The sequence below is a fragment of the Amblyraja radiata genome, chromosome 34, assembly GCF_010909765.2.
Source record: "Amblyraja radiata isolate CabotCenter1 chromosome 34, sAmbRad1.1.pri, whole genome shotgun sequence".
NCBI lineage: Eukaryota > Metazoa > Chordata > Chondrichthyes > Rajiformes > Rajidae > Amblyraja > Amblyraja radiata.
Window position 1 is genome coordinate 4723021 of NC_045989.1, and position 27172 is coordinate 4750192.

Consider the following 27172-nt stretch of genomic DNA (forward strand, 5'->3'; position numbering starts at 1 on the left):
CTGACCTTCCTTCCATCGATGGGATTTATCGCAGTCGCTGCCTCAAAAAGGCTGGCAGTATCATCAAAGACCCATACCATCCTGGCCACACACTCATCTCCCTGCTACCTTCAGGTAGAAGGTACAGGAGCCTGAAGACTGCAACAACCAGGTTCAGGAATAGCTACTTCCCCTCAGCCATCAGGCTATTAAACCTGGCTCGGACAAAACTCTGATTATTAGCAACCACTTTCTGTTATTTGCACTTTACCAGTTTATTTATTCATGTGTGTATATATTTATATCATGGTATATGGACACATTTATCTGTTTTGTAGTAAATGCCTACTATTTTCTGTGTGCTTAAGCAAAGCAAGAATTTCATTGTCCTATACAGGGACACATGACAATAAACTCACTTGACTTGAACTGTTCAGCCCGCAGCCGCAAATCACTACAGAGAGTGGTGAAGGCGGCACACAGCACATCACTGGCAACTGTCTCCCGGCCATTCAGGCCATTTTCCACCGGCGGTGCCTGCGGAAGGCACACAGCATCATCAAGGACCACAGCCACCCAGCACGCAGACTGTTCTCCTTGTTACCGTCAGGCAGACGATACAGGAGCATGGCTGCATGTACCACCAGACTTAAGAACAGTTTTTATCATCATGCCATCAGGCTTCTGAACTCATAAACACATCATATATGTTGATTATTTTATATAATATTGTCTCTTACCTACCAATGTCACTTTTATCTTATCTTTTTTTCCCCTTAATTTTATCCTTGTAATATCATTGCTGAGGGACCCGTTGTCTTGTCAAACACATTGTACCATTGACCCTGTGTTAACCTACATATGATAAATAAAACTGAACTGAACTGAAAGGTTGTTATTTCACTCACCTTTCTGGCTTTTATTAGCATTTGTTGAATTCATGCTTTATGGAAAGGAGACTCTGCATCAAAAACTTTATTTGATTCATTTGAAAAAACAAAATATACCAAGGAAAAAAACATCTCACTCAGTCTTTTGCTTTTCCCCACAAACAATACGACAAAGTTTCTTCAGTGTTCCAACCACCAGCACAGTGAGCAGGAGTAACACAGACAACAGAAAGATCATCACATCTACACAATAGTAAGCGTACCAGGGGAGTCGGTGGGATTCTGAGCGCAAATGCCCCGCTCCTTTGTGTCGGGCAACGTACTCAACCCAGAAAACGGCTCTCTCCATTGGCGACTCTGGCTGGTCCCGGTGGAGAGCGGAGAGTCTCTTCATGTTGTCCCCATAAGATGCGCCGTTTATCACCTCGTTGAGTGCCTGGAACAGATCTGTGGAGTGCATGGTTGCAATGTTGATCACCTTTGCTGCTCCTCGGGATTCGAGTCTGACTACATTGTCAAACTGGTCAAAGATCAGAGGCATGCCGATCACTGGCACCCCATGGTAGATGGCTTCATAAATCCCATTGGTGCCTCCATGTGAAACAAAGGCTCGTGTGTTGGGGTGACCCAGCAGGTCGTTCTGAGGGATCCATTTTGCCAGCAGTGTATTATTCCCTATATTGGGAGGGGTCTCACCATCATATCTCCAGATAACCTTCTGGGGGATTTGAGATAAAGCTTCTGCTATTTTCATTGTAATCTCCATTGGCAAGGAATTGACCATAGTTCCCATTGACATTACAACAAGTCCATGTTTCCCTGAACTTTGGACAAACGCCTCAAACTCTGCAGCCAGAGGCCGTGCTGGTTTACACTGGAAGCCTCCGATGTACACAATGTTTGGCATGGTGGGTCTTGGGAATTCAAACACAAAATCCACCCTCATCAGCCACATATCAGCTCTGAGGAGAATCGACTTGAAGTCTGTGTCTGGTCCCAGATACTGTTGGCAGATTTCATTATAACGTGGATAGACCAAAAGCTCTATTATCAGGAACTCATTAAGTGTTTGCAGGACATTTTGTGATCTTTGGAGAATATTCATCTTGTCTGTCAAATGTGAGCCAGTGCGTGGGATGTAGGAAGGTGGTGAGGGGGCGGTGAGTAAATGACCTTCCCCACCAACTTGCCATCGAACGTTGTACACCAGCGGCAGTTTTAAATAATAAGCAAGCATTGAACCCAAACCAAATACCGGATCTGTAAGTATTAACTCAAAATTTGCATTTTCAAGTTGGTTCAACAAGCTATTGTTTTCGAATAATGCTTTGATTATCTCTTTCGCCCATTGATGATACTCAAACAAAAACATCAACATTTCATATTGGAGATTAATTTTGCCCCAGACTGTTGAGCCTTCCTGTAAGTTATCCAATGTTTTTTGTACAATATTTTCCATCACGTTGTAATTTTCATATTCTCTTGGCATTTGAATCATAATGGATTGATACAAGTCGGGGCTCTCTTTGATATACAAGGATGTTGACTGACTGAGCACAGTGATGCTGTGGCCATGAAGGTTCAGCTCTTCTATCAAACATTTCATATTGATCCAGTGACTCCCATCAACAGGCACGACCAATATTCTAGCTGCTCGGGTAATTGGACAAGACAAGGTGATTGTGACGCAAAGAACAAATGCAAATCTGCCTTTCCATCCAGGATTACCCATGCTGGAAATAGAAAATAGCGCCGATCCTGTTGCAGAATTGATCAGACACGTTAGTAAGCAACACACATTGGCAAAAAACAACATTTAGAAACAGTTGGGCGCTTTCTTGACATTACATTAAGCAAATCAAATGTGTGTCAGAGTCATACAGAGTGGAAACAGGACCTTTGGCCCAACTTACCCACACCAACCAACTACACCAGTCCCACCTGCCTGCATTTGGCCCATATCCCTCTAAACCTGTCCTGTCCATGTACCTGTCTAATTATTTCTTCAACATTGTCATAGTCCCCACCTCAACGGCCTGCTCCGGCAGCTCGTGCCTTAGGTGCATTCATATTCCCATATGGACGTCATGCAAATATGAATTGGGGCAGCACGGTGGCACAGCAGTAGAGTTGCTGCCTTACAGTGCCAGAGACCTGGGCTCAATCCTTAATGCGGGTGCTGTTGATATGTTCTCCACGTGACCTGTGTGGATTTTCTCTGGGTGACAATAGACAATAGACAATGGACGATAGACAATAGGTGCAGGAGTAGGCCATTTGACCCTTCGAGCCAGCGCCACCATTCAATGTGATCATGGCTGATCATCCACAATCTGTACCCCATTCCTGCCTTCTCCCCATATCCCCGGACTCCACTATCCTTAAGAGCCCTATCAAGCTCTTTCTTGAAAGTATCCAGAGAACTGGCCCCCTCCGCCCTCTGAGGCAGAGAATCCCACAGACTCTTAACTCTCTGTGCGAAAAAATGTTTCCTCATCTCCGTTCTAAATGCCTTACCACTTATTCTTAAACTGTGGCTCCTGGTTCTGGACTCCCCCAACCGGAAACATGTTTCCTGCCTCTCGTGTGTCCAATCCCTTAATAATCTTACACGTTTCAATAAGATACCCTCTCACCCTTCAAAACTCCAGAGTATACAAGCCCAGCCTCTCCATTCTTTCAGCATATGACAGACCCGCCATCCCGGGATTAACCTTGTGAACCTACGCTGCACTCCCTCAATAGCAAGAATGTCCTTCCTCAAATTAGGGGAACAAAAATCCACACAATACTCCAGGTGTGGTCTCTCTAGGGCCCTACACAACTGCAGAAGGACCTCTTTGCTCCTATACTCAACTCCTCTTGTTATGAAGCTCAACATGCCATTCGCTTTCTTCACTGCCTGCTGTACCTGCATGCTTACTTTCGTTGACTGATGAACAAGGACCCCCAGATCCCGCTGTACTTTTGCCAACTTGACACCATTTAGATAATAATCTGCCTTCCTGTTTTTGCTACCAAAGTGGATAACCTCACATTTATCTGCATTAAACTGCATCTGCCATTCATCTGCACTCACCCTGCATTCTCATAGCATCCTCCTCACAGTTCACACTGCGACTCAGCTTTGTGTCATCTGCAAATTTGCTAATGTCATTTTGAATCCCTTCATCTAAATCATTGATATATATCGGGTGCTCCGGTTTCCTTCCACATTCCAAAGACATACGGGTTTGTAGGTTAATAGGCTTCGGTAAAAATTGTAAATTGCCCCTAGTGGAGGACAATGTCAGTGTGCGGGGATCGCTGGTCGGCGCGGACTTGGCGGGCTGAAGGGCCTGTTTCTGCTCTGTATCTCTAAACTAAACTAAATCTAATGTGTGCTTTAGGTAGATTCTCAGAGCTGAATTTGGATGACATACAAATATGAATTGGAAGCGGGAATAGGCTTTTCCACTCAGCAGATAATGTTTCTAGTTCATGCTTTAGGCCGGTGTTCAAAGAGTGACAAGTTTGAGCAGGAATAGGGAACTGCAGCTTCAGTTTAAGGAACAAAGCTTTGCATAGGGCAGTGTATGAAGGAATGTTGCAGTAAACTGAGACTTTATAACCGCAGGCCAGTGAGGTTAGAAACGCAAGTTATGTGCTAATCTAATGCAAAAAATCGAAGAATTGTGGAGACTAAAGGGCCTGTCCCACGGCGATTTTTTCGGCAACTGCCGGCATCATTGACTGACGTATCAGGTCACCGAAAAAGTTACGCCGTGTTGTGGCAGTGACGCGGCCTGATGACGTATTGACGCGCGGTGTTTCCTCAAGTGTTGCAACATTGTTTTTGTCTCTGCTGGATTTTGAAATGTTCAAAATCTTTCGGCGACCTTGATACATCAGTCAATGACGCCGGCAGTCGCCGAAAAAATTGCCAAGTGGGGAAGGCCCTTCAAGCAACTGCTTACGTAGAACACCAAGTACTGGAGTGATTCAGCATGTTAGGCAGCATCTGTGGAGGGCAGAGATAGGTAACATTTTGGTGGGGCCCTTCCTTCCGAATTTAGAATTGTTTAATATTGCCTCCAGCGGGACAACACCTCAGCCTCATATGCTGATTTAACTCCCAATTCTGCACTCAACAATGTCTAGTATTTTTCACTTCAGCAGTTCTCCTAAATTCTCAATAAAGTTCCCGAAGCTAAACCGTTTCTTTAATAATATAAGGTAGTCGACGTGACATTTCGTCATCTGCAACCAATATTTGGTACTTACTGATCTGAGAGAAGGTTTTTAACTTCCTGGTCGTTGAGTTCACCGCAAAGAAATATTCTTTGGCACCTTTCAACTGGCTGATCCAAAATACAGAGTTGCATAATATTAATATCCTTACCACTGTTTTATTCACATTCGTGCTCGCTTTCTGTTGCCCCTGACGATGAGTCTAGTTGACTTGTTTCCTCTGAGTCATCGCTGCTTTTAGTCGCAAACAGTTTATAGTTCGAGATTCCGAGAAATACCCGATAATATTGTTGCGTGGATGAACTTTCAAATAACTCCGCCCACTGCCCTTCCCCCTACATCTGTGTGTTTCTTGCAAAGACGCCACTGAGTTGATACCTCAGGAATTTGATGGTAGATATTGGCCACAGACTTACAGGGGTGATTGTGTAGGAAGGAACTGCAGATGCTGGTTTACACCGACGATAGACACAAAAAAAGCTGGAGTAACTCAGCAGAACAGGCAGCATCGCTCGAGAGAAGGAATGAGCGATGTTTCAGGTCAAGACCCTTCTTCAGACCACCTTGAAGAAGGGTCTCGAACCAAAACATCATCCATTCCTTCTCGGCAGAGATGGTGCCTGTCCCGCTGATTTACTCCAGCATTTTGTGTCCATTTGCTGGAGTTAATTTCCTCTATGGAAACAGTTTAATATTATTAGAAAGTTATTGATAATTAACTGCTCTGCTCAATGTAGGAGATGTTCAGTATAGTCGTTATAGTCGATCGAAACAAAACTTGCTGCACATGCAGATGTTTTCGCGCAAATAGAAATAACATGCAAACCAGAAGATAACAAGGATGGATGGATGGATGGATGGATGGAATCCACCCATAATATGATGGTGAGAAACCTTTGTGATCTCTTGAACTCTATGTGTTGGAGATATCCAACATTGCAGAGTGGTTTAACACAAAGGAGTAGAGAGGGCAGTCAAAAATCAACCACATACCAAAACCAGAATGGATCATTTTTGGGATATCGGAAGGTATCCCTGAATTAAACGTGTATCAGAAGAATTTACTCAATTACGGGCTAATAATGGGAAAAAAGCTCATACTTAAATTCTGGAAAAATGCACCCACACCAACAATAAAAATGTGGATATCAAATATGTTTGAAACATTACATCTGGAAGAGATGAGATTCCTCTTAGCAGGTAAAGCAAACTAATTCCAAAAGACGTGGTCTACGTTTATGGACCTATTACAAGCATGAGGTGCAATAGTAATTTTTTAAATAAATAAATAAATAAATGGTATCAGGACCTGGCAATGGGAGGTAAAACAACAAAAACAGACTTGGTTGGTAGTCTTTCTGCGGAGTTTAATGTTATAATAGAGCGATTGTCCTTACTTTCTTTTTCTTTCTTTTCTAGGGTCTACTTTCTTACTTTACTTCCTTCTCTAAGTTCTTTTCTAAGGGGCTTTCTTTTCCCAACACTCTCTTGCACTTCACGACTCTTGCGCACCTTCTTTACTTTCCTTACTTCTATCTTTTTCTTAAAGCTTAAAAAAAAAAAATGAAGCGGTATAAAAAATGTATTAAGATATATGTGTTGTGTGTTATTGTAATTTACCGTACTTCTAATAAAAATAATTTTAAAAAAATCAAAAAAAAAAATCAACCACATTGTAGCAGATTGGTCTAAGGTCAACTCTAACCCAGACGAGGCAAGGATGCCAGATTTACTTCTGCAATATGCATTCGTGAATCTCTTATATTTTTATAATCACCTTGTACTTTAAGAAATACTAAAGCTCCTGGGATTTACGTTGGTGTTCTGTAACCCCAGTGTGCAGCACTTAATTAACTGCATTCTGAAAGTTTATACACTGCACTTACCTCATCGACTGTTCATACCCCATCACTAAAGCTCATATTGCATTTGTTTTACATGATTAGCCTTCAACAAATCCATGCTGCTTTTCTCTCATTAATATACGTTTGTCCAAGTGACCGCTAAATCTATCCCTGGTTATTTTGTCTGAAAGCTTCCCCATCACAAGTTTAGAGTATTTTTTGGGATGTGATAGTGCCCCCTCTGCAGGGCTGCCAACATTGGGTGTGAGTTGGGAGTGAGAAATTGTGAGAGACCAAGCCTGAGGGAGCGTTGTGATGGAGGGGGGGGGAGGGGGTGAGGGGGGGGAGGGGAGTGTCATTGGTACGAAGCTTTTGCAGTTTTCAGCTTGAAATTGTGCAACCTGGTACATACTGTAGCAAGTCTTTTAACTCCAACTTGAATGCAATATTTATGCTTTAAATTGGATTAGCTATGAATAAGGTTAAGCTAAATTACGTTCCTAATTACATTCCACAGTAGAGCTAGGCTCTGATCAACAGGTGCAGCACATGAATGACCTTAGTGTATTCATGTATGGAAATCAGATTATAATCAAGCACTTGGCCCATGTTGACCAACCTGGGTCTCACTGCACACCTTGTACTACTCCTGACCCTGACTCCAGTTGCATACCTTCTCTCATTCCTGACCCTGAGTCCAGCCTTACACCTGGCCCCCAATTCTACCCTGATCATAGCTGCTTACCTGCTTAGGTTCCCAATGCTGAACACTCCCATTGTCCCAGCTTTGACTGCACACCTAGTACTATTCCAGACCTTGACTCTGGATGCACACTTGGCCTTGCCCCCATCCCCTCTGCACTGACAATATGAGTGGCCCATACATAAAGCCATATATCTGACCCCCTGGATTTAACCTATTACGTTCAAGTCCACAGGTGCTTATCTAATGCGGTAATCTTTTATGGGGCACTTCACGGACCAAATTTTGGATAACAGAATATGTTACATCCATTCGCTTCCTTGTTATCTAACATGCTAGTTACTTTGTCAAATAAGTCATCAATTGGTTGAACACAATTTCTCATCCATAAAATTATACTCACTCAGCTGTATAAGTATTCTGTTACCATTTCCTTCCTTTTCCTAACAAACTGGCCTGAAGTCATTTTCACCCTCAATATTTTCAGTAATTTGCTGTCTTCCTCTCAGCTGGGACTTTTCCGAAATGCAAATATAAACAATAATATTCTATTTAATGTGATCTTGAGAGTACATAATATTTTCTGTGGTATTCATAACACAACAATGATAAAAAGATCTTTGTTTTGATTGTACCTACCAACATGCATACATATTGCAGTTAATATGTAATGAGGGCAAATTTGTGTTGTAATGCTCCCCATTCCCAATTACTTTTGCATTGAAGTGATTGCAATCCAAGTGAAATTTCAATGGCATCAGAAAAATAAAACCTCTGGAATGGATGATATTCATTACTTGGTTAGTTGGAGTCAGTATCAGTACAATTACCATATTAAACTTTCAATCTTCAGATGTCCTGGTTCAAGCTAAAACTAAAGACAAATAATAACCACCTCACACATTCTCCTGCAAGTGTCTCTGTCACTCCTTTAAAATATGCCCCTTCTTTGAACAAGCTCTTAAGCATCGCATCTAAATCAGTTTCCATCTGATTACACTCCTTGAGGATGTTCATCTACGTGTTCAATTAACAAGACAATGAGATTGGGGACATTTCTATTCAACCTGACAAAGGAATTTGGGGGGGGATGGGTTTAGAAATAGTCAGTGAGGTAAACAAACATAATAATTGAGTGGCAAATGACAATGGTGCTTCCTTCCCAATATTTAACTGAAGGAAATAATGGGTTATCGGGGCTGTATGTTGTGACAAGACAGCCTGACACCTTGCATGTCATTTTAATATTACATTTATCCCATTCCCCTGGATATTCTGGATTAATAAATTAGGGTTTAGTCAACTAATTACAAATCAGGCTAAGTACAAATCAATAACATGAGCCAACTCCGAAACACAAAGCGCTGAGCATTGGGATCCAGACATCACGGACAACTGGTCTCAGTTCCCCGATCACATCTAGCAGTGCTATCCGTCTGTACCAGGAGCCGCGGAGCATTTTTGAAAGTGGGGTGGCTGAGCCAGCACTGCCATTCAATATGATCATGGCTGTTCATCTAAAATCAGTACCTCTTTCCAGTTTTTCCCCCCATATCACTTGATTTCGCTAGTCCCAAGAGCTAAATGTAACTCTCTCTTAAAAACATGCAGTGAATTGGCCTCCACTGCCTTCTGTGGCAGAGAATTCCACAGATTCAGAACTTTCTTGGTGAAGAAGGTTTGTCCCCATCTCAGTCCTAAATGGCCTACCCCTTATTCTTAAACTGTGTGACTCCTGGTTCTGAACTTCCCCAATATTTTTCCTGCAGTTACAGTAAGTGAAATTCTAGCAGGGAAGCAGGATGTTTTATCCAACCACCCCCATTTGAAGTCCACTATCTTCCACCACTTCTACCCAGTGCTTGGTACCTACTTCCAGCAGCCATTGGTTTTCCCCAGGATGCTCCGAGCCACAGTCTGGTCCATGCCGGTCACCAGGGTGAATTCGGCACAGGGACTCTCACGGCAGCGGCGCAACGCTTCCGACGAATGCCCGGGACTCTTGTACTGAGGCTGTTCCATGGCCGGAGCTGACACTCGCCAGCCCCAGCTCCCCTTCCGCATCTGCACCGGCCGCTCCATCCCTCCCTCCGCCCCGGCTCTCCAACACCCACAGCACATGCAGTTGATATTAATTTTGAAATTCTTGTTGATCACAGAATTTTTCACGACGAGTCCAGAACCAGGGGCCACAGTCTTAGAATAAAGGGGAGGCCATTTAAGACTGAGGTGAGAAACATTTTGTTCTCACCTCGGGGGGGGGGGGGGGGGGGGGGGGGGATGGTGAGGGAGGGGTAGGTGAGGGGGGGAAAGGTGAGGGGGGGAAGGTGAGGGGGGAAAGGTGAGGGGGAAAGGTGAGGTGGGGGAAAAGGTGGGGGGGTGGGGTAGGTGAGGTGGGGGGGAAGGTGAGCGAGGAAACACCTTGTGAACTGTTGTGCACAAGATCACGAGTTTGAGTTTAAGCTTTTGTTGTGGAGAGGCAGGACAAAACGTAACTGGCTGCATGGGAGGTCAGAATTGAACCTGGATCTCTGGCATGGTCAGGCAGAAGCCACTCTACCAGCCGCACCACTATGCTGTCTAAACGATAAATTCTGAAGAAGATACTTGAATAGTATTTAGAATGCTGTCTGTAACTTTGTGCTTCTGTATTCATTCATTTATCCAAAAAGGAACATGCAGGCAGTTTAGTTTAGAGATACTGTGCGGAAACAGGCCCTTCGGCCCACCAAGTCTGCACCGACCAACGATCCCGCCATATTAACACTATCCTACACACAATAGGGACAATTTACAGGCATTTGATAAGGCGCCTCAGCAAAAGCTAATGAGGAAAATAAAACGTGGTAAGAGCAGCAATGTGTTGGTGTGAAAAGAAGATTGGTTGTCTAACAAAAAATGAAGAATGGCCTTAAACAGGCCTTTCTCTGCTTGGTTAGATGAACTTGGTGGTACGATATGATACGATAGAACTTTATTCATAGCCGGAGGGATTGGTCTGCCACCAAACAGTCACAACACACAACAAGGTGCACGAAAACTTGAAATTAAAATTAAATTAAAAGTGAAAAAAAAGGACAGTTCACACGTGTCTGTTGGCTGGCTGCTGTGTGCACAGCGCCTTCACCAGAATGACGGGACAAACAAACAAACGCAGGTTTATCCCCTGGGGTGAGGATTATTATAAAACTAGACTCCCCCCCCCCCCCCCCCCCCCCCCCCGTCCACACCAGGTCCCATTTTGTTCTCTCACCGTCCCCCACGGTGCTCCCACCACGCCGGGTCCACATTGTTCTTCACGGCGGTACCCCTCACCGGATCCCCATTGATTTCCCCTCCCCCTCCCTCACGCTCGACAGCTAATCGCACATCGATAGTGAGGCCCGTTGCCGTCGAGGTTCCTGCTGCTGTCGAGGCTCACGCTATCGCCGAGACTCCCATCGCCGCCGCTGCTGAGGCTCCTTCAGCCAATGTTTGACTCACCACCCGGCTTCTCCGGAGTTCTCTGGGGGGTCTGGGGGGCGAGTCGGGCCTGGTCGGCAGCACGGTTGTTCGGCGGGTGGATCGGGCCCGCAAATAATACACTGATCAGATCAGTGTTGGGGCCTCAATGTTGTACAATATATTCAATGGCTTGGCTATATAATGTGGGGAAGTGTACAATAGTCCACCTTTGCAGGAATAATCAGAGAAAAGGCGATCTTAGCAGGGTGGATGCAGAGAGGATGTTTCCTCTTGAGCGAGAGTCTAGAATGAGGAGGTCACAGTTAAACATGGAACAGTACAGTCCAGGAACAGGCCCTTCAGCCCTCAATGTCTTTGCAGAACATGTTGGCAAAATAAACTAATATTCTCTCCCTTATGTATGAAGCATTTATGAAGAACTATTCACGCTCACCAACTTTCCCACATTCTCTGCATATCCATGTGATTATTTAAAAACCTCTTAAATGTTACCATCGTTAGTTCCACCACCAACATAGCAGTGCGTTCCAGCCACCCACCATTCTCTGCAACAAAACTTGCCCTGCACATCCCTTTTAAACTTTGTCCCTCTCGCCTTTAAGCCTTGCGCTCTAGTCTTTGACATTTCCATTCCACCCTTAGAAAAAGGTAATGGCTACCCGAGCTATGCTTCTTATAATGTAATATACCAACACAATGTATTGTTTATTATTGTCATGTATACAGTGGTACAGAGAAAAGCTTTTGATTGCTTTCTATTAGTCAAGTCAAACTATACCACACATGAGTACAATGAAGTACTGCAACAGGTAGTGTCAAGAGAAAACTAGAATACAGTGTTACAGCATTACAATGTTAGAGTTACAATTGGGTGGTACGGTGGTGTAGCAGTAGACTTCCAGCCTTACAGAACCAGAGACCAGACTACGGGTGCTTGTCTGTACAGAGTTTAGACATTCTCCCCATGACCTGCGTGAGTCTTGTCCGGGAGCTCTGGTTTTCTCCCACACTCCAAAGACGTACAGGATACTGAGTTGGGTGATCAGCCATGATCATATTGAATGGCGGTGCAGGCTCGTAGGGCCGAATGGCCTACTCCTGCACCTATTTTCTATGTTTCTATGTTTCTATGAATGGGGGAATATAGATCACATGTAGGCAGAGGGGATCAGTTAATCTTAGCATTGTGTTTGGCGCAGATATTGTGGGTCGAAGGTGCTGTTCCTGTGCTATACTTTTCCTTTATCTTTGTTGAATCGTTTACACTGTGAACCTACACACAATAATCTCAATAGGCCAAAACAGTTCCCTTCTTGTAAGAAAATATAGCAAGTCTGTTGACACAGCTAATTCTAGTCATAGTTGTGAAAAAGTGCAGTCCAAAATTCAATGAAGAGACAAAATTTCAGCATGGCAAGGTGTGGAAGGCAACTCCAATGAAAGTTATGATGGAGAAATCAAACATATTAAAACTGAGAAACAATGTGGTGTACATATTTACCAATAGACAGTATGATTGTGAGAATTCGGAACAACAATTCTCAATATAGCTTCTTGACACGTGTGAACTGTTCTCTAGATTTTGTTTGAATAATATTTGAAAAACATGTCCATTTTGTCACATTTAATTCATGTACAGTTGTTTGCTGGTGGCAACTACACAGCAAATATCTGTTATAATTTCTGAATAGGCATTAATACAATTCTCAATCGCTGTAAAGGGAATGGGTTGCGAGAGGAACGTTATTTGGAGTCTTGGAGAAACTGATTAAAAATTGTTTGAAAAAATGAAATTACAAAATATCAAGGCATTCCCCCAATTCTAAAGAATAAACCTTAATGAATTTTTTGCTTTTTCTTCAGTGCAATACGACAAAGTTTCTTCAGTGTTCCAACCACCAACACAGTGAGCAGGAGTAACACAGACAACAGAAAGATCATCACATCTACACAATAGTAAGCGTACCAGGGGAGTCGGTGGGATTCTGAGCGCAAATGCCCCGCTCCTTTGTGTCGGGCAACGTACTCAACCCAGAAAACGGCTCTCTCCAATGGCGACTCTGGCTGGTCCCGATGGAGAGCGGAGAGTCTCTTCATGTTGTCCCCATAAGATGCGTCGTTTATCACCTTGTTGAGTGCCTGCAACAGATCTGTGGAGTGCATGGTTGCAACGTTGATCACTTTTGCTGCTCCTCGGGATTCGAGTCTAATTAAATTGTCAAACTGGTCAAAAAGCAGAGGTATGCCAACCACTGGCACCCCATGGTAGATGGCTTCATAAATCCCATTGGTGCCTCCGTGTGAAACAAAGGCTCGTGTGTTGGGGTGACCCAGCAGGTCGTTCTGAGGGATCCATTTTGCCAGCAGTGTATTATTCCCTATATTGGGAGGGGTCTCACCATCATATCTCCAGATAACCTTCTGGGGGATTTGAGATAAAGCTTCTGCTATTTTCATTGTAATCTCCATTGGCAAGAAACTGACAATAGTTCCCATTGACATTACAACAAGTCCATGTTTCCCTGAGCTTTGAACAAACTCCTCAAACTCTGCTGCCAGAGGCCGTGCTGGTTTACACTGGAAGCCTCCGATGTACACAATGTTTGGCATGGTGGGTCTTGGGAATTCAAACACAAAATCCACCCTCATCAGCCACACATCAGAGCTCAGAAGAATTCCTTGAAAGTCTGTATTTGGCCCCAGGTACCGGTGGCAGAGTTCATTGTAAATGGGGTTAATGAGGAATTCCGAAATAATGATATGATTTAGATTCAGAACGACGTTCCATGTCCTTTCAAGGAAGGTCATTTTATCCGTCAAATGTGAACCGGTGACGGGGATGTAGGAAAGTGGTGATGGGGCGGAGAGTAAGTGGGCTTCCTTGCTAGGGAGCCACCGTACGTTGTACACCACTGGAAGCTTCAAGTAAGAAGCCAGAATTGGACCAGTACCAAAAGCAGGATCTGTAAGCACCAAGTCAAAGTTGGCATCTTCAATTTGATTTAATACAACTTTGTTTTTAAATATTGCAACAATGATCTGTCCAGCACATTGATGATAGTAATACAACGCATACCACATCTGATATTGCACCTGAATATGTGCCCAAGGTGTCATTCCATACCTTAAGGCTGTCAGTACCTTTTGTAGATAACCTTGTATTATTTCTTCTGTTTTGTTTTTCCCAAGGCATTCTTCCATTTGGACCACAATGGATTGATAAAGATCAGGCTTTTCTTTGATATACCAGGATGTTGAGGGATGAACCACAGTAATTCTGTGTCCATGAAGGTTCAGTTCTTCCACTAGGATTTTCATATTGACCCAGTGACTTCCATCGACAGGTACAACCAATATCTTTATTGGTGATGACAGGGTGATAATGGCACAAAGAACAAATATGGCCAGTAATTCACTCCGCCAGTTTGAATGTTTCATATTGAGAGTGGGCGATCTGCAAGTTCTGTTGGGAAATTGGAAAAAAATGTTTTGGTGACGACAATAACATAATTTGTGTAGGAAGGAACTGCAGATGCTGGTTTAAACTGAAGATAGACACAAACAGCTGGAGTAACTCAGCGGGTCAGGCAGCATCTCTGGAGAGAAGGAATAGGTGATGTTTCACGTTGACACAAAATGCTGGATTAACAGCGGGATAGACAGCATCTCTGGAGAGAAGGCATCAAAGGTAGACACAAAATGCTGGAGTAACTCAGTGGGATGGGCAAGCATCAGTCTGAAGAAGGGTCTCAATTGTACTTGAGTATGGCTTGATTGTATTCATGCATAGTATTATATGATTCACCTAACTTTACTTTAGAGATACAGCGCGGAAACAGGCTCCTCGGCCCACCGAGTCTGCGCCGACTGTCAATATTTTGATTTTAAAAATATATTTTCTTCAGAAAGTCTGCAAATTCACCAAACGGTACAGTCATAAGTTGCCATTCGCTGTGTCAAACACATCACTTCACTGACATATGATTCACTTTATATTAATGCCAGCAATTTGTCTTTCACCTACCTTACATGACCAAGCCTGAGGGGCTTAAACAAAGGCTTTGTTCCCTCAACATGCAGTGGTGTTAGTTTGTAAACTCTGCCCTTTCCCCACTACAGAGTGGTTGCCTCAAGCTTCAGTGTGTGGCCCTTGGCTGATGCTGGGAAGGACCGTCTCTCTCAGATCCTTCTTGCACTGGCAGCGTCTCATTGCTATTGAATCCGGCTGTTCAAGGCGACTGTGGCTAGAATGAGACTTTTCATATCTACCTCTGGAATGTGTGTTGGCCAAGAAAGTATGAAAAGGAAAATATATTTTCTTCAGAAAGTCTGCAAATTCGCTAAACGGTACAGTCAAAAGTTGCCATTCGCTGTGTCAAACACATCACTTCACTGACATATGATTCACTTTATATTGAGAAAAGGAATGCAGTTTATTTTTCTCGAGGACAGTCTGGAATGTTTAAACTTGAAGTCCTGCAGGATGTGGTCAATTTAAAATGGACGTTTGATCGAGCTGATCATCTTTCAACAGCGGTGTACGCCTGCCTCAATGTGTAACCCTGGGAAAGCCCACAGGGCACAGAGGACTATTTTATACCCAGAGACGGAGCAGTGGCCGTGGGAAGTTCAATAAGGAGCTGTTAGGATTGCAGTAGCGCAGGGTGCTGATCTAGCTAGAGAGACAGTGTCAAACCCAGTGGCAGAACAGCACCAAAGAGAAGTTTAAAAAGAGCCATATCTTTCAGGTGAGGCGAAGGTTCACTTGCACCTCCTCCAACCTCATCAACTGTATCCCCTGTTCCAGGAGTTGACACTTATTCATCGGCAAGACCAAGCACAGACTGGGCGATCGTTTTGCTAAACATCTTCACAGTCCGCCTTGGCCTATGCGATATCCCGGTTGCCAAACACTTTAACTCCCCCACCTATTCCCACACTGACCTTTCTGTCCTTGGCCACCTCCATTGTCAGAGTGAGACCAAATGCAAATGGGAGGAACAGCTGACAGCACCTCATATTTTGCTTGGGCAGCTTACCCCCCAGCTGTATGAATATTGATTTCTCTAACGTCAACTAACCCTTGCATCCTCTCTCTCACCATCCCTCTCCCGCCCTTTTCATTGTACTAGTTTCACAGTGGCCTTGTTGAGTTTCACTGTCTGTATAACTCATTATCACCTGGCCCACAGCCAACAGTGGACTATTGTGGGCTCCACCCAGCGCGGAGCGGAGTTGGAGATGTTGCTGATGTTGCCAAACGGAAAGCGGAGACACTGAACCCGGCGGTGGAGAACATCCAGCTACCAGCGCCCGGTGGGAGTCCGTCAGCTCCAGCCCCTTCCCCTCTGGTCCCCCTCGCTGGCTCCTGCCGCCCTCCCCCTTGATACCCCCCTCCCCCACAACCCCCGTCTTCTCACCTAGCTCTCTCCCCCCCCAAAAACACATACCCCCCGCGCCCCCAACCCCCCCGCCCCCACACCCCCATCCCCCCACCCGGCCCACACACACCCCTCCCCCTGCCCACACCCAACACAGCTCCTTCCCCCCGCCCACCCCCCCTCCCCCACAACCCTCCCCCCGACACCTCCCGCCCATACTGCCGCATCCCCCCACAACCCCCTCCACCCACAACCCCCCTCTTACACTCCAGCAGTATGAATAATGTCCTCCAATTTCAGGTAGTTCTTGCTTTCTCACTCCTTCCCCTCCCCTCCCCAGCTCTCCCACAGACCACTGTCTCTGCCTCTTCATTCTTCTTTCCGCCCCGTCCCCCCCCCCCACCCCCCACCCCACATCAGTCTGAAGAAAGGCCCGACCCGAAACGTCACCTATTCTTTCGCTCCATAGATGGTGCCTCACCCGCTGACTTTCTCCAGCATTTTTGTCTTCCTCAGATTCCTATTAAATCTTTTCCCTTTAACCTTGAACCTATGTACATTGGTCCTCAATTCCCCTACTCTGGGCAAGAGACTCTGTGCATCTACCTGATCTATTCCTCTCATGATGCTCAACCTCTCCCTATAGCTCACACCCTCTAGACCTGGCAACATCCTCATAAATCTCCTCTGAACCCTTTCAAGCTTGACAATATCTTTCCTATAACATGGCGCCCAGAACTGAACACAATATTATAGAAGCGGTCTCACCAACGTCTTATACAACTGCAACATGACCTCCTAACTTCTATACTCAATATTCTGAACGATGAAGACCAATGTGCCAAAAGTCTTTTGACCACCCTATCTACATGTGAATCGACCTTCAAGGAACCATGCACCTACACTCCTAGATCTCTGGAGAAAAGGACCGAGCCCCATCTCTAGACCCGAAACGTCACTTATTCCTTTTCTCCAGAGATGCTGCCTGACCCGCTGAGCTACTCCAGCTTTTTGTGTCTATCTTCAGTTTAAACCAACATCTGCAGTTCCTTCCTCCACATTCATTCTGGCAAACCTCCTCTGCACCCTTTCCAAAGCCTCCTCATCCTTCCTGTAATGAGGGCGACCAGTACCGCAGGTAATACTTAAATAAAAAGCGCAGCCTAACCAACGACGCTGATAAAGATGCTGCACAGCTTGATGCATGGTCACTTTAAGGACGGGAATGTTGTATCCACGGTGGATATGTTCCCTTCCTTCTCTGCAGAAACAGGGCTCTTTCAACAAAACACAGTGCTGGTGGAGCATCTGCAACGTTTTGGGTCAGGATCATTCTTCAGTCCGATTACAGTAGGGCTTTGTGTTGTGCAAAATAAATCAGCTACCGTACTTAACCTGCCGAACAAAGCTGGCCCAAGCTTCTTCCCTTCAGAAAACGGAAAGGAAGCTGGACAAGAAAAGCAGCCGGAGTTTTAACACACACGTCGACAATGGCGGCCGTACATGGAATTGTTTACTTGTAAACCAAGCAAAGTTACAGGTCACATTGCAGTAAACAAATGTCCTGAGTGAGACACAGGTCTTTGAAAAGTTAGGCTGCACTTTGATCGTTTCGAGTAAAGTTCAGATTTTCCGTCCTAAGTAAGAAATCTCCTAGTTTTCCTTTTGAGGATCAGAACATTTGTTCAACGGGTTCTATGTTTCTAAGTTAACGTGTACGTTGCTTACATCTCAATCCTGCAGTATGTAAAAATATTTAAACATAGAGGCTGTTAACTTACCTCAAGGCAACGGTCTCTATGTCTTAAGGGGGAGGGGAAAGCTTATCTCATTTTGTTTGTTAAACAAATGACTAATCCAGTTTGTGATTTGAATTAAAAATCTAAACGTTAATTGTTCTGTTTGAAAGCAGTTTTTTCCAATCCCCACTCCCACATTGCAGACCATTTTGACGTTATTAACTCCTTCAGTGGTTGAAAGCAAGATTAACCCTTTTCGACTTTTCATTCCTACTTGCTCTGATTTTTGTGTAAGTAGGTTGTCTGGAAAATCTCCCAAGTGACGTAAAATAGAAATAATGTAAATGCTGAAACCTCTATATTTAAAAAAAAAGCAGACATTTCTGGAAAGCCCAAATCGTTTGACTGTAGATTTATCAAAATTTAAAAATGTGATCAAAAGTAAAAAATCAAACCAGTCAAAAAAATAGAGAGAGTACAGAGGAGATTTACTAGAATGTTGCCTGGGTTTCAGCACCTAAGTTACACAGAAAGGTTGAACAAGATAGGTCTTTATTCTTTGGAGCACAGAAGGCTAAGGGGGGGACTTGATAGAGGTCTTTAAAATTATGAGAGGGATAGACAGAGTTGACGTGGATAAGCTTTTTCCATTGAGAGTAGGGAAGATTCGAACAAAAGGACATGATTTTAGAATTAAGGGACAAAAGTTTAGGGGTAACATGAGGGGGATCTTCTTTACTCAGAGTGGTAGCTGTGTGGAATGAGCTTCCAGTGGATGTGGTGGAGGCAGGTTAGATTTTATCATTTAAAAATAATTTGGATAGGTATATGGATGAGAAAGGAATGGAGGGTTATGATCTGAGTGCAGGTAGATGGGACTAGGTGAGAGTAAGTGTTTGGCACGGACTAGAAGGGCCGAGATGGCCTGTTTCCAATCTGTAATTGTTATATGGTTATATGGTTATATAGCTTAGAAGCTGGAATTGTGAACCCAATGGAAAATGCTTTTAATTAATCTTTCAGGGGCCGGAGAGGATTCGGCAGCGTTAATGGAGAGGTCGGTGTGGCAGCCGATGCTGGTGCCGACCGACGGATGAGGACGGACCACGTGGAAGTGAGGACGCCGCTGCCGGGGGAAGGAACAATGGGGGGACCCAGAGTGGGGGGAATGCCGTGAGGGAGGGGGAAGAACAATGGACAATGGGGACCCAGCGTGGGGGAGCGAGGGAAGAATAAAGGGGATCTGGCACGGGGGGGGGGTGGGATCTATAACTTTGTAAGTGCCCTTTATGGGCAAAGAATTTCACTGTGGCTCGTCACATGTGACAATACAGTATTCTATTCTATTCTATTGTAAGGGTGTTGATCACTGCACAAACACGAATCTCTGTAACTATGATCATCTTTGAATTGTGTCTCTGGTTGCACGATGGACATTGGTTTTGCACTGAAGGTAGACACAAAGTGCTGGAGTAACTCAGCGAGACAGGCAGCGTCTCTGGATAGAAGGAATGGGTGACGGGTTGAGACTGAGCGTCAGGGGAGAGGGGGACGGAGAGATAAGGAAGGGTAAGAGATCAAAAAAGATGCAGATCAAGGAAAATGTAGAATAGCTGGGAGACGGTGCCAACAGTCAAACAGAAATACAATGTAATCAGTGGGACAGTGAGACTGGTCGGAGAACTGGGAAGGGGGAGAGATGGAGAGAAAGGGAGAGCAAGGGTTACTTGAAGTTGTCAATGTTCATACCGCTGGGGTGTAAGCTGCCCAAGCGAAATATGAGATGCTGTTCCTCCAATTTGCGCTGGGCTTCACTCTGACTATGGAGGAGGCCCAGGACGAGAAAGGACAGTGTGGGAAAGGGTGGGGGAGTTAAAGTGTTTAGCAGGTAGACAAAAGTGCTGGAGAAACTCAGCGGGTGCAGCAGCATCTATGGAGCGAAGGAAATAGGAAACATTTCGGGCCGAAACCCTTCTTCAGACTCGGGTAAGTATAGGCGGACTGAGCGGAGGTGTTCAGCGAAACGATCCGAAAGCCTGCGTTTGGTCTCACCGATATACAGGAGTCCACACCTGGAACAGCGGATACAGAATATGAGGTTGGAGGAGGTGCAAGTGAACCCCCTCCCCCTCTCCTCACCCCTCCTCAAGAAGCCTGATGGCTTCTTCCCCACAGCCATCAGGCTATTAAACTCGCCATCAAACAAACTCTGAACTATAACACCCTATTGCACTTTATCTGTTTATTTATGTGTATATATATGGTCTATGCTATATAAACACACTGAACTGTTCTGTATTTATGCTTTCTATATTGTGTTGTGTTGTAGCAAGCAATAATTTCATTGTCCTATCTGGGACACATGACAATAAACTCTCTTGACTTGACTTGCATCTAAAAGTTAAGCTGCTGCAAGTAAGAATTTCATTGTTCCATTGTCAATATACATGTCAATTTGGGGATGGCACGGTGGCGCAGCGATAGAGTCACTGCCTTACAGCGCCAAAGACCCAGGTTTGGTCCTGACTAATGGTGCTGTCCTTGTGGAATTTGTACGTTTTCCCATGTGACCGCGTGGGTTTTCTCCCGGTGCTCCGGTGCTCCGGTTTCCTCCGGTTTCCTCCCACATTCCAAATGTATTTTTGGTTAAAAGGTTTCAGTAAAATTGTAAATTGTTCTTAGTGTGTAGGATACTGCTAATATATGAGATGATCACTGGTCGGCATGGACTCAGAGGACAGATGGGCCTGTTTACACGCTGTCTCTCTAAAAAACGTTTTATTTTGAGTGATTCGGTGGAGTAGACTTGATGGGCCTAATGGCCTAATTCCACTCCTCTCACTTATGACCTTGTGACTTTATGAGATGCTAGTTTATTGGATCCTAGTCCACAAATATTAAATTATGTCACCTAACAGAAATTACAACCAATTACATAAATGTAAAAGAGCTTGTAAAACATAACGGAAATAGAACAGCGGTAGAAAATGGAAAAGTACATTGAGTGAGGAAAAAAACTGATTGTAACAAAAGCTTCGAGCCAGCCAGGAGTCGAACCTGGAATCTTCTGATCCGTAGTCAGACGCGTTATCCATTGCGCCACTGGCCCGATGAAATGTGCCCTGACTTTTTGTGATTGGAATATCTCCCAAACCCCTGTGTTGCACCTCCTTTCGATGTGGTCCATTTCTCTGTTCAGCCAGCACAACAGGAGAGCCGAGGGACCTGGAATCACATTCATTCATTCATTCATTATAGCCCGGACATTGCGCTGATTGTGAACTTGTGTCTGTACTGTAAGTAACAATGAAGTACCATTGAAGTAACGTTTAAATCCTATTTTTTTTTCCTGGCATGCATTTTAAAATCATGCCAGGGAATTTTAAATTCATTGCAGAGTGCCATTGAGGTATAAATCTGTTAGTTGGGGTTGTGTTGCAGTTTTATTGAATGACACGCATTCACTACTTGCAGTGGGGCTACATGGCCCGGACAGCCCGTCACTGGGCACGGGGGTGACTGACAGCTACACCCAGCGAGGGGTTGGGGGCGGGGCTGGCCGGGAGCTAATCAGCGGCCGCCGGCCGCGGGTGGCGCTGGACCAATGAACGTGCGGCGTGCGGGCAGCAGTTGCTCATTGTGATTTCCTGTGAGGCGCTGGCCAATGAGAAAGCAGGTGGACGTGGGCGGCGGCCAATGGGACGGCAGGAGGTTGCGGCGAATAGGAAGATTGGGGGCGGCAGCCAATGGGGAGAGAGAGTACCGTGGGACGGCGACTAATGGGAATGCGGGGGCCGTGGAGCGGGGGCCAATGGGAAGCGAGGAGTCGTTGTGCTCTGACCAATGGGGAGAAAGCAATGTTGGGCGCTGACCAATGGGGCGGCGGGGGCGTTGGGCGCTGGCCAATGGGGCGGCGGGGGGTTTGCGCGGGAAGGCGATGGCGGCGGTGAAGGCGACACCAGCAGCGCTGAGGCACTGAATGACATTGAAACCACACATGAAATACAGCACCGAGCAGGTTAATGCTTCTAGTCACATCAGAATTCAAAAATCTGTTCTTCCTCACGGGTGTTTGAATCATTCAAACTAATTTATTGATGTAAGTAGTATTCATAGAAATAGATGCAGATTACGTTATAATAGACACAAAATGCTGGAGTAACTCAGTGGGTCAGGCAGCATCTCTGGAGAGAAGGAATACTTGATGTTTCGGGTCGAGACCCTTCTTCAGAAATTATAATTTGAACTATTTTGAGTTATATACTTTGAATTCCTGCGAAATCCCCCAATTACTAACATCATGTTAGTAATTATATTAATAATAACATCATATTACTAACATGGTTTTTTATATTACTCTTAATGCTAAAGATGTAGATGACCTGCACTATCTTGTCAATGTGTAATGTTATATGATGTTAACACCTCATTGAAGTGTGCCTTCCTTCAAATAAATAAAGAGAGCGAGCAGAGCAAAATTTGATCTATTGTAAATATAAGACAGCAACCCTCATAGTGTAGACTTCACATGAACACACCACCAGAACAAGGGGTCACAGTTTAAGGATAAGGGGGAAATCTTTTAGGACCGAGATGAGGAAAACATTTTTCACACAGAGAGTGGTGAATCTCTGGAATTCTCTGCCACAGAAGGTAGTTGAGGCCAGTTAATTGGCTATATTTAAGAGGGAGTTAGACGTGACCCTTGTGGCTAAAGGGATCAGGGGGTATGGAGAGAAGGCAGGTACGGGATACTGAGTTGGATGATCAGCCATGATCATATCGAATGGCGGTGCAGGCTCGAAGGGCCGAATGGCCTACTCCTGCACCTATTTTCTATGTTGGCAAGTTTCCTCCTCCCTGACTGCCTGAAGATAGGTCTCAACCGGAAACGTCACCTATACCTTTTCTCCAGAGATGTTGCCTGACCTGCTGAGTCACTCCAGTTTTTCGTGTCTTATCTTTGGTGTAAACCAGCATCTGCAGTTCCTTACAAACTACTCCTGAATTCTGTACTAGTGTCCCTCTTGTGGTCCAAATTCTTGATTTGTACTCTGACCAATTGGCGAGTGAAAAAGGGTCTCGACCCAAAACTTCACCTATTCCTTTTCTCCAGAGATGCTGCCTGACCTGCTGAGTTACTCCAGCTTTTTGTGTCTATCTTCGATCTAGTATTTCATCTTGTCATTCGCAAATAAGCATGCAGGCACAGCAGGCAGTGAAGAAAGCTAATGGCATGTTGGCCTTCATTGCGAGAGGATTTGAGTTTAGGAGCAAGGAGGTCCTACTGCAGTTGTACAAGGCCCTGGTGAGGCCGCACCTGGAGTATTGTGCAATTTTAGATGATCAGCCATGAATGGCGGTGCTGGCTCGATGAACTGAATGGCCTACTCCTGCACCTATTTTTCTAAGTTTCTAAAAGGATGTTTTGTGTTGTGGGTTACTGGAAGTGAATGCAGCTGAGATATTTTGGTGATATTTGGGACATTCTGTAAAACAACATGTTCACAAAATACTTTTTTTTTTGTAAAGGTAACATTCAATAATTTCAGTATCGCTTGTAAGTGAGAAGGGATGGATCAGAAGATTCTGTATTTGGCTGCAGGTGAAGATACAGAGGGATTGCAGCAATGCCTGCAACAGATGAAAGAGAATGAGGTAATGAGTTGTCACACTTTCTCAAATCAGTAATGTGATAAAAATATTTTAATATTAAGATTAATGTTTTTCTGTCAAGTCTTGTAAATTCTGCAATTAAATAAACATTTCATCGATACAAATATTGTGCTTTATTTTCTCCTCCAAAACCACTAATTATAGATTAAATACTTTGCTATCACTTCATTCCAACACATACTTACGTGCTTTGGTATAACTATTTGAAGGGAGATTGTAATGAGAATTATTTTATGAATATAGAAACAAGGTTTACAAAATTGTCACAAAATGCTGGAGTAAGTCAGCAGTTCAGGCAGCATCTCTGGAGAACATGAATAGCTGACGATTTTTGTCGGCACACTTCTTATGACTGGTTTTATGAATTTACGAATGATATGGCATATAGAATGAGCTCCAATAATATAATCCTTAACCTGTAGATATTTAATCAAAATTTCATTTCTGCGTTTGTTTCAGATTGGCGCTTTGATAACAACACATGCTTTGAAAGGGAAGGAAATTGGAATGCTTGTCAGAGCTATTTTTAAAGGTTGGTTCTTCCTAGTCTGTGATAGATTGATTGACATAAATCTGTTTACTGCATATGGCTAATAAAATGTTGATGCTTGTTTTCAGCCATATAAATGCATTAATATAGTTTGAAAATGACAGATTCAGTCAAGCTAGGCCTATCTTGGATAGTAAACCTGTATAACTGGTCCCAAAGTTTTGTCATTACTGTATAGATCATTGTCCCCATAAGGACCAGTTTGGGTGAGGTTATTTCATGAAATAAATTACTTCATACAGCTAAAATAATCTTTACAAACAATGTTACCTGAAATGTCTCTTTGCTTAGCACTGTTTTTTCCCCTCATTTCAAAATCGTGCTGTTCCGATTTTTCATACTCTTTTTACTTAAAAATCGGAACAAATGCAATAAAATCAAGCTAGTTAGCAAGGTATGTTAATTTAATTTATTCTCACATGCACTGAGATAGTGTAAAGCTTTTTTTGCATGCTAACCAGTGAGCGGACTGTCCAGAGCTGTTGAGTGTACAGATACATAGACTTTTAGGAATAGGAATACTTTATTGTCACATGTGATTAGGCACAGTAAGATGCTTTGCTTGCATACACAATTTATACAAATAGCAGCCACCTACGGCGCTGACAAAGTTACAAAGCACGCCGGCCTCCCCTTTTGTCACCCACCTCCTTCCCCCCAGCAGTTCCCCCATGCCGGCTCCCCATTGTCCTTTACCCCCCACCTCTATTGTCCATTGTTCTCCCACCACCTCCCCGCTCACGACAGTCCCCCCACGCCGGGTCCTCCATTGTTCTTCCCCTTCCCCTTCCCCTTTATGGCGGTTCCCCCATGACCGTCGACCCGTGAGGCATCGCCGCCGCAGCGAGGCTTCACCGCCAACGAGGCCGTGTGATACAGTGTGGGAACAGGCCCCTCAGCCCAACTTGCCAACATGTCCCAGCTACACTAGTCCCACCTGCCTGCGTTTGGTCCAAATCCCACCAAACCAGTCCTATCCATGTACCTGTCTAACTGTTTCTTAAATGTTGGAATGTTCTCTGCTTCAATTACATGATAAAAAGGAATAATGTGAATGACATTTAATGCTAGATAAAACCAGTAAAGTCCGATCAAAGATAGTCTGAGGTTCTCCGATAAGGTAGATAATAGTTCAGAACTGCTCTCTAGTTGTTGGTAGGATGGTTTAGTTCGTTGCCTGATAACAGCTGGGTTGAACCTGTCCCTGAATTTCCACACGCCTCTTCCTTTTGCCCGCTGTGGGAGGGGAGAAGAGGGAGTGGCCATGGTGCGACTCTTTCTTCATTATGTTGGTTGACACTGCCAAGGCAGTGTGAGGTGTGAATGGAGTAAATGGAAGGGAGATTGGTTTGTGTGATGGTCTGGGCTATGTCCACAATTCTCTGCAACTTCTTATTGTTGATGATGATTTGTCCCCTATCGTCACTGATGTGGTCTGTTGGTCAGGAAGTTGAGGATCCAGTTGCAGAGATGAGTACTGACACCAAGTCCCCTGAATTTGGTGATGATCTTGTATAGGATTAATGGTGTTAAAGGCAGAGCTGTAGTCTATGAATAGAAGTCTGATGAAGATGTCTCTCTTATCAGGTGTTCCAGAGATGAATGTAGGGCCAGGGAGAAAGCATTATCCGTGGACCTATTTTGGCGGCGGGTGAACTTCAGCGGGTCAAAGCTGCTTGATAAACTGGATTTAATGCGTTCCATAACTAGCCTCTCATAGCAATGACTTCCAGTGCTGTAACACTGTATTCTATGGTTCCATGTAATAAAGAAAACTAAATTTGAATCATGGTCTCATTCATTCCGACCGTTTGATTCTTAGATCTTAATTAATTAATTAAAATGTCATAATGCTGAATAACTATTGATGCCATCTACACCACGCTGCCTCAACAAGGCAACCACCGGTCTCATCCTGGTCACTTCCCATTCTCCCATCTACCTTCAGGCAAGATGTACAGAAGTTTGAAAACGGTTACCTCCAGATTCAGGAACAATTTTTTCCCTGCTGTTATCTGGCAACTGAACAATCCTCAGAACAAGTGCGGTCCTGACCTCCCATTTACCTCTTTGGTGATCTTTGAACCATCGTTAATTGGATTTTATCAGACTTCAATGTTATATATTGCACTAATTGCTGTACCCCTTATCCTTTATATGTGGATGCTTGACTGGATAGCACGCAAACAAAAGCTTTTCACTGTACCCCGATACATGTGACAATAATAAACTAAACTATGACCTTTTGTTTTTCTTTGATAGGTTCCCCTTGTTCTAAACATGAAGGAGCTGCTTGCAGGCTTTTTGTTTATAAACACTGCATGCAGCTGGTTGAATCAGGAGACCTTCAATCAGATATAGCAACAGACATGATTGGTTTGCTGATGCTTGAGGTAAGTTATGAAAAGCACAATAGTTTACAGCTAAGAAATGTTCATATTTGAAATGTATTCAGCAGTAATTATTCACCAAACCCTGCTCCCACGGCCCATAAAAAATGCAAAGCTTTTAAGCATGAAAACAGACCCATGGGCTCAGCAATGTGGTAGTGTTTGGTATCCTGATGTAAATGTAGGGATGCACAGTGCCCTCCATAATGTTTGGGACAAAGACCCATCATTTATTTATTTGCCTCTGTACTCCACAATTAGAGATTTGTAATAGAAAAAAATGACACGTGGTTAAACTGCACATTGTCAGATTTTATTCAAGGGT

General features: G+C 44.2%; 3 protein-coding genes and 1 non-coding gene across 7 annotated transcripts in view; 1 reads left to right on the forward strand and 3 right to left on the reverse strand.

Annotated features, from left to right (window-relative positions):
* Positions 1-881: 881 nt before the first annotated feature.
* On the reverse strand, positions 882-18442 carry LOC116991454 (UDP-glucuronosyltransferase 2C1-like). 2 transcript variants are annotated; one of them, XM_033050088.1, is made up of 2 exons: positions 18274-18442; positions 882-2627 (listed from the first exon to the last, which is right to left on the reverse strand). In XM_033050088.1, the coding sequence occupies exon 2, from the start codon at positions 2599-2601 to the stop codon at positions 1003-1005; it is 1599 nt and encodes a 532-aa protein (XP_032905979.1). In that variant the 5' UTR covers positions 2602-2627; positions 18274-18442; the 3' UTR covers positions 882-1002. The 2 variants fall into 2 exon arrangements, with proteins under 2 accessions (XP_032905979.1, XP_032905980.1); XM_033050089.1 differs by lacking the exon at positions 18274-18442 and adding an exon at positions 5133-5300.
* LOC116991453 (UDP-glucuronosyltransferase 2C1-like) lies at positions 12216-18409 on the reverse strand. Of its 2 annotated transcripts, none has more exons than XM_033050086.1 (2): positions 18274-18409; positions 12216-14574 (listed from the first exon to the last, which is right to left on the reverse strand). In XM_033050086.1, exon 2 carries the CDS (start codon positions 14547-14549, stop codon positions 12948-12950), a length of 1602 nt encoding a protein of 533 aa, XP_032905977.1. In that variant the 5' UTR covers positions 14550-14574; positions 18274-18409; the 3' UTR covers positions 12216-12947. The 2 variants fall into 2 exon arrangements, with proteins under 2 accessions (XP_032905977.1, XP_032905978.1); XM_033050087.1 differs by lacking the exon at positions 18274-18409 and adding an exon at positions 17888-18178.
* Positions 18443-21267: 2825 nt separating the features above from the next.
* trnar-acg lies at positions 21268-21340 on the reverse strand. Its single transcript has one exon. It is a non-coding gene; the product is annotated as a tRNA-Arg (tRNA).
* An 804-nt stretch (positions 21341-22144) lies between these two features.
* The window catches only part of fanci (FA complementation group I), a 99304-nt gene continuing 94276 nt past the window's right edge, over positions 22145-27172 (forward strand). Inside the window, exons 1-4 of one of the 2 annotated variants that reach the window (XM_033050313.1) lie at positions 22145-22249; positions 23764-23889; positions 24367-24439; positions 26720-26850. In XM_033050313.1, coding sequence (XP_032906204.1) covers positions 23806-23889; positions 24367-24439; positions 26720-26850 — 288 coding nt within the window. In that variant the 5' untranslated portion in view covers positions 22145-22249; positions 23764-23805. Of the gene's footprint in view, positions 22331-23763; positions 23890-24366; positions 24440-26719; positions 26851-27172 lie in introns of both variants that reach the window. The other variant, XM_033050314.1, reaches the window with a different exon arrangement.

What these genes read in the sequence shown, in the direction of transcription:
- LOC116991453 (XM_033050086.1), bottom strand. Translation starts at nt 14,549, where the DNA reads ATGAAACATTCAAACTGGCGGAGTGAATTACTGGCCATATTTGTTCTT.
- LOC116991454 (XM_033050088.1), bottom strand. Translation starts at nt 2,601, where the DNA reads ATGGGTAATCCTGGATGGAAAGGCAGATTTGCATTTGTTCTTTGCGTC.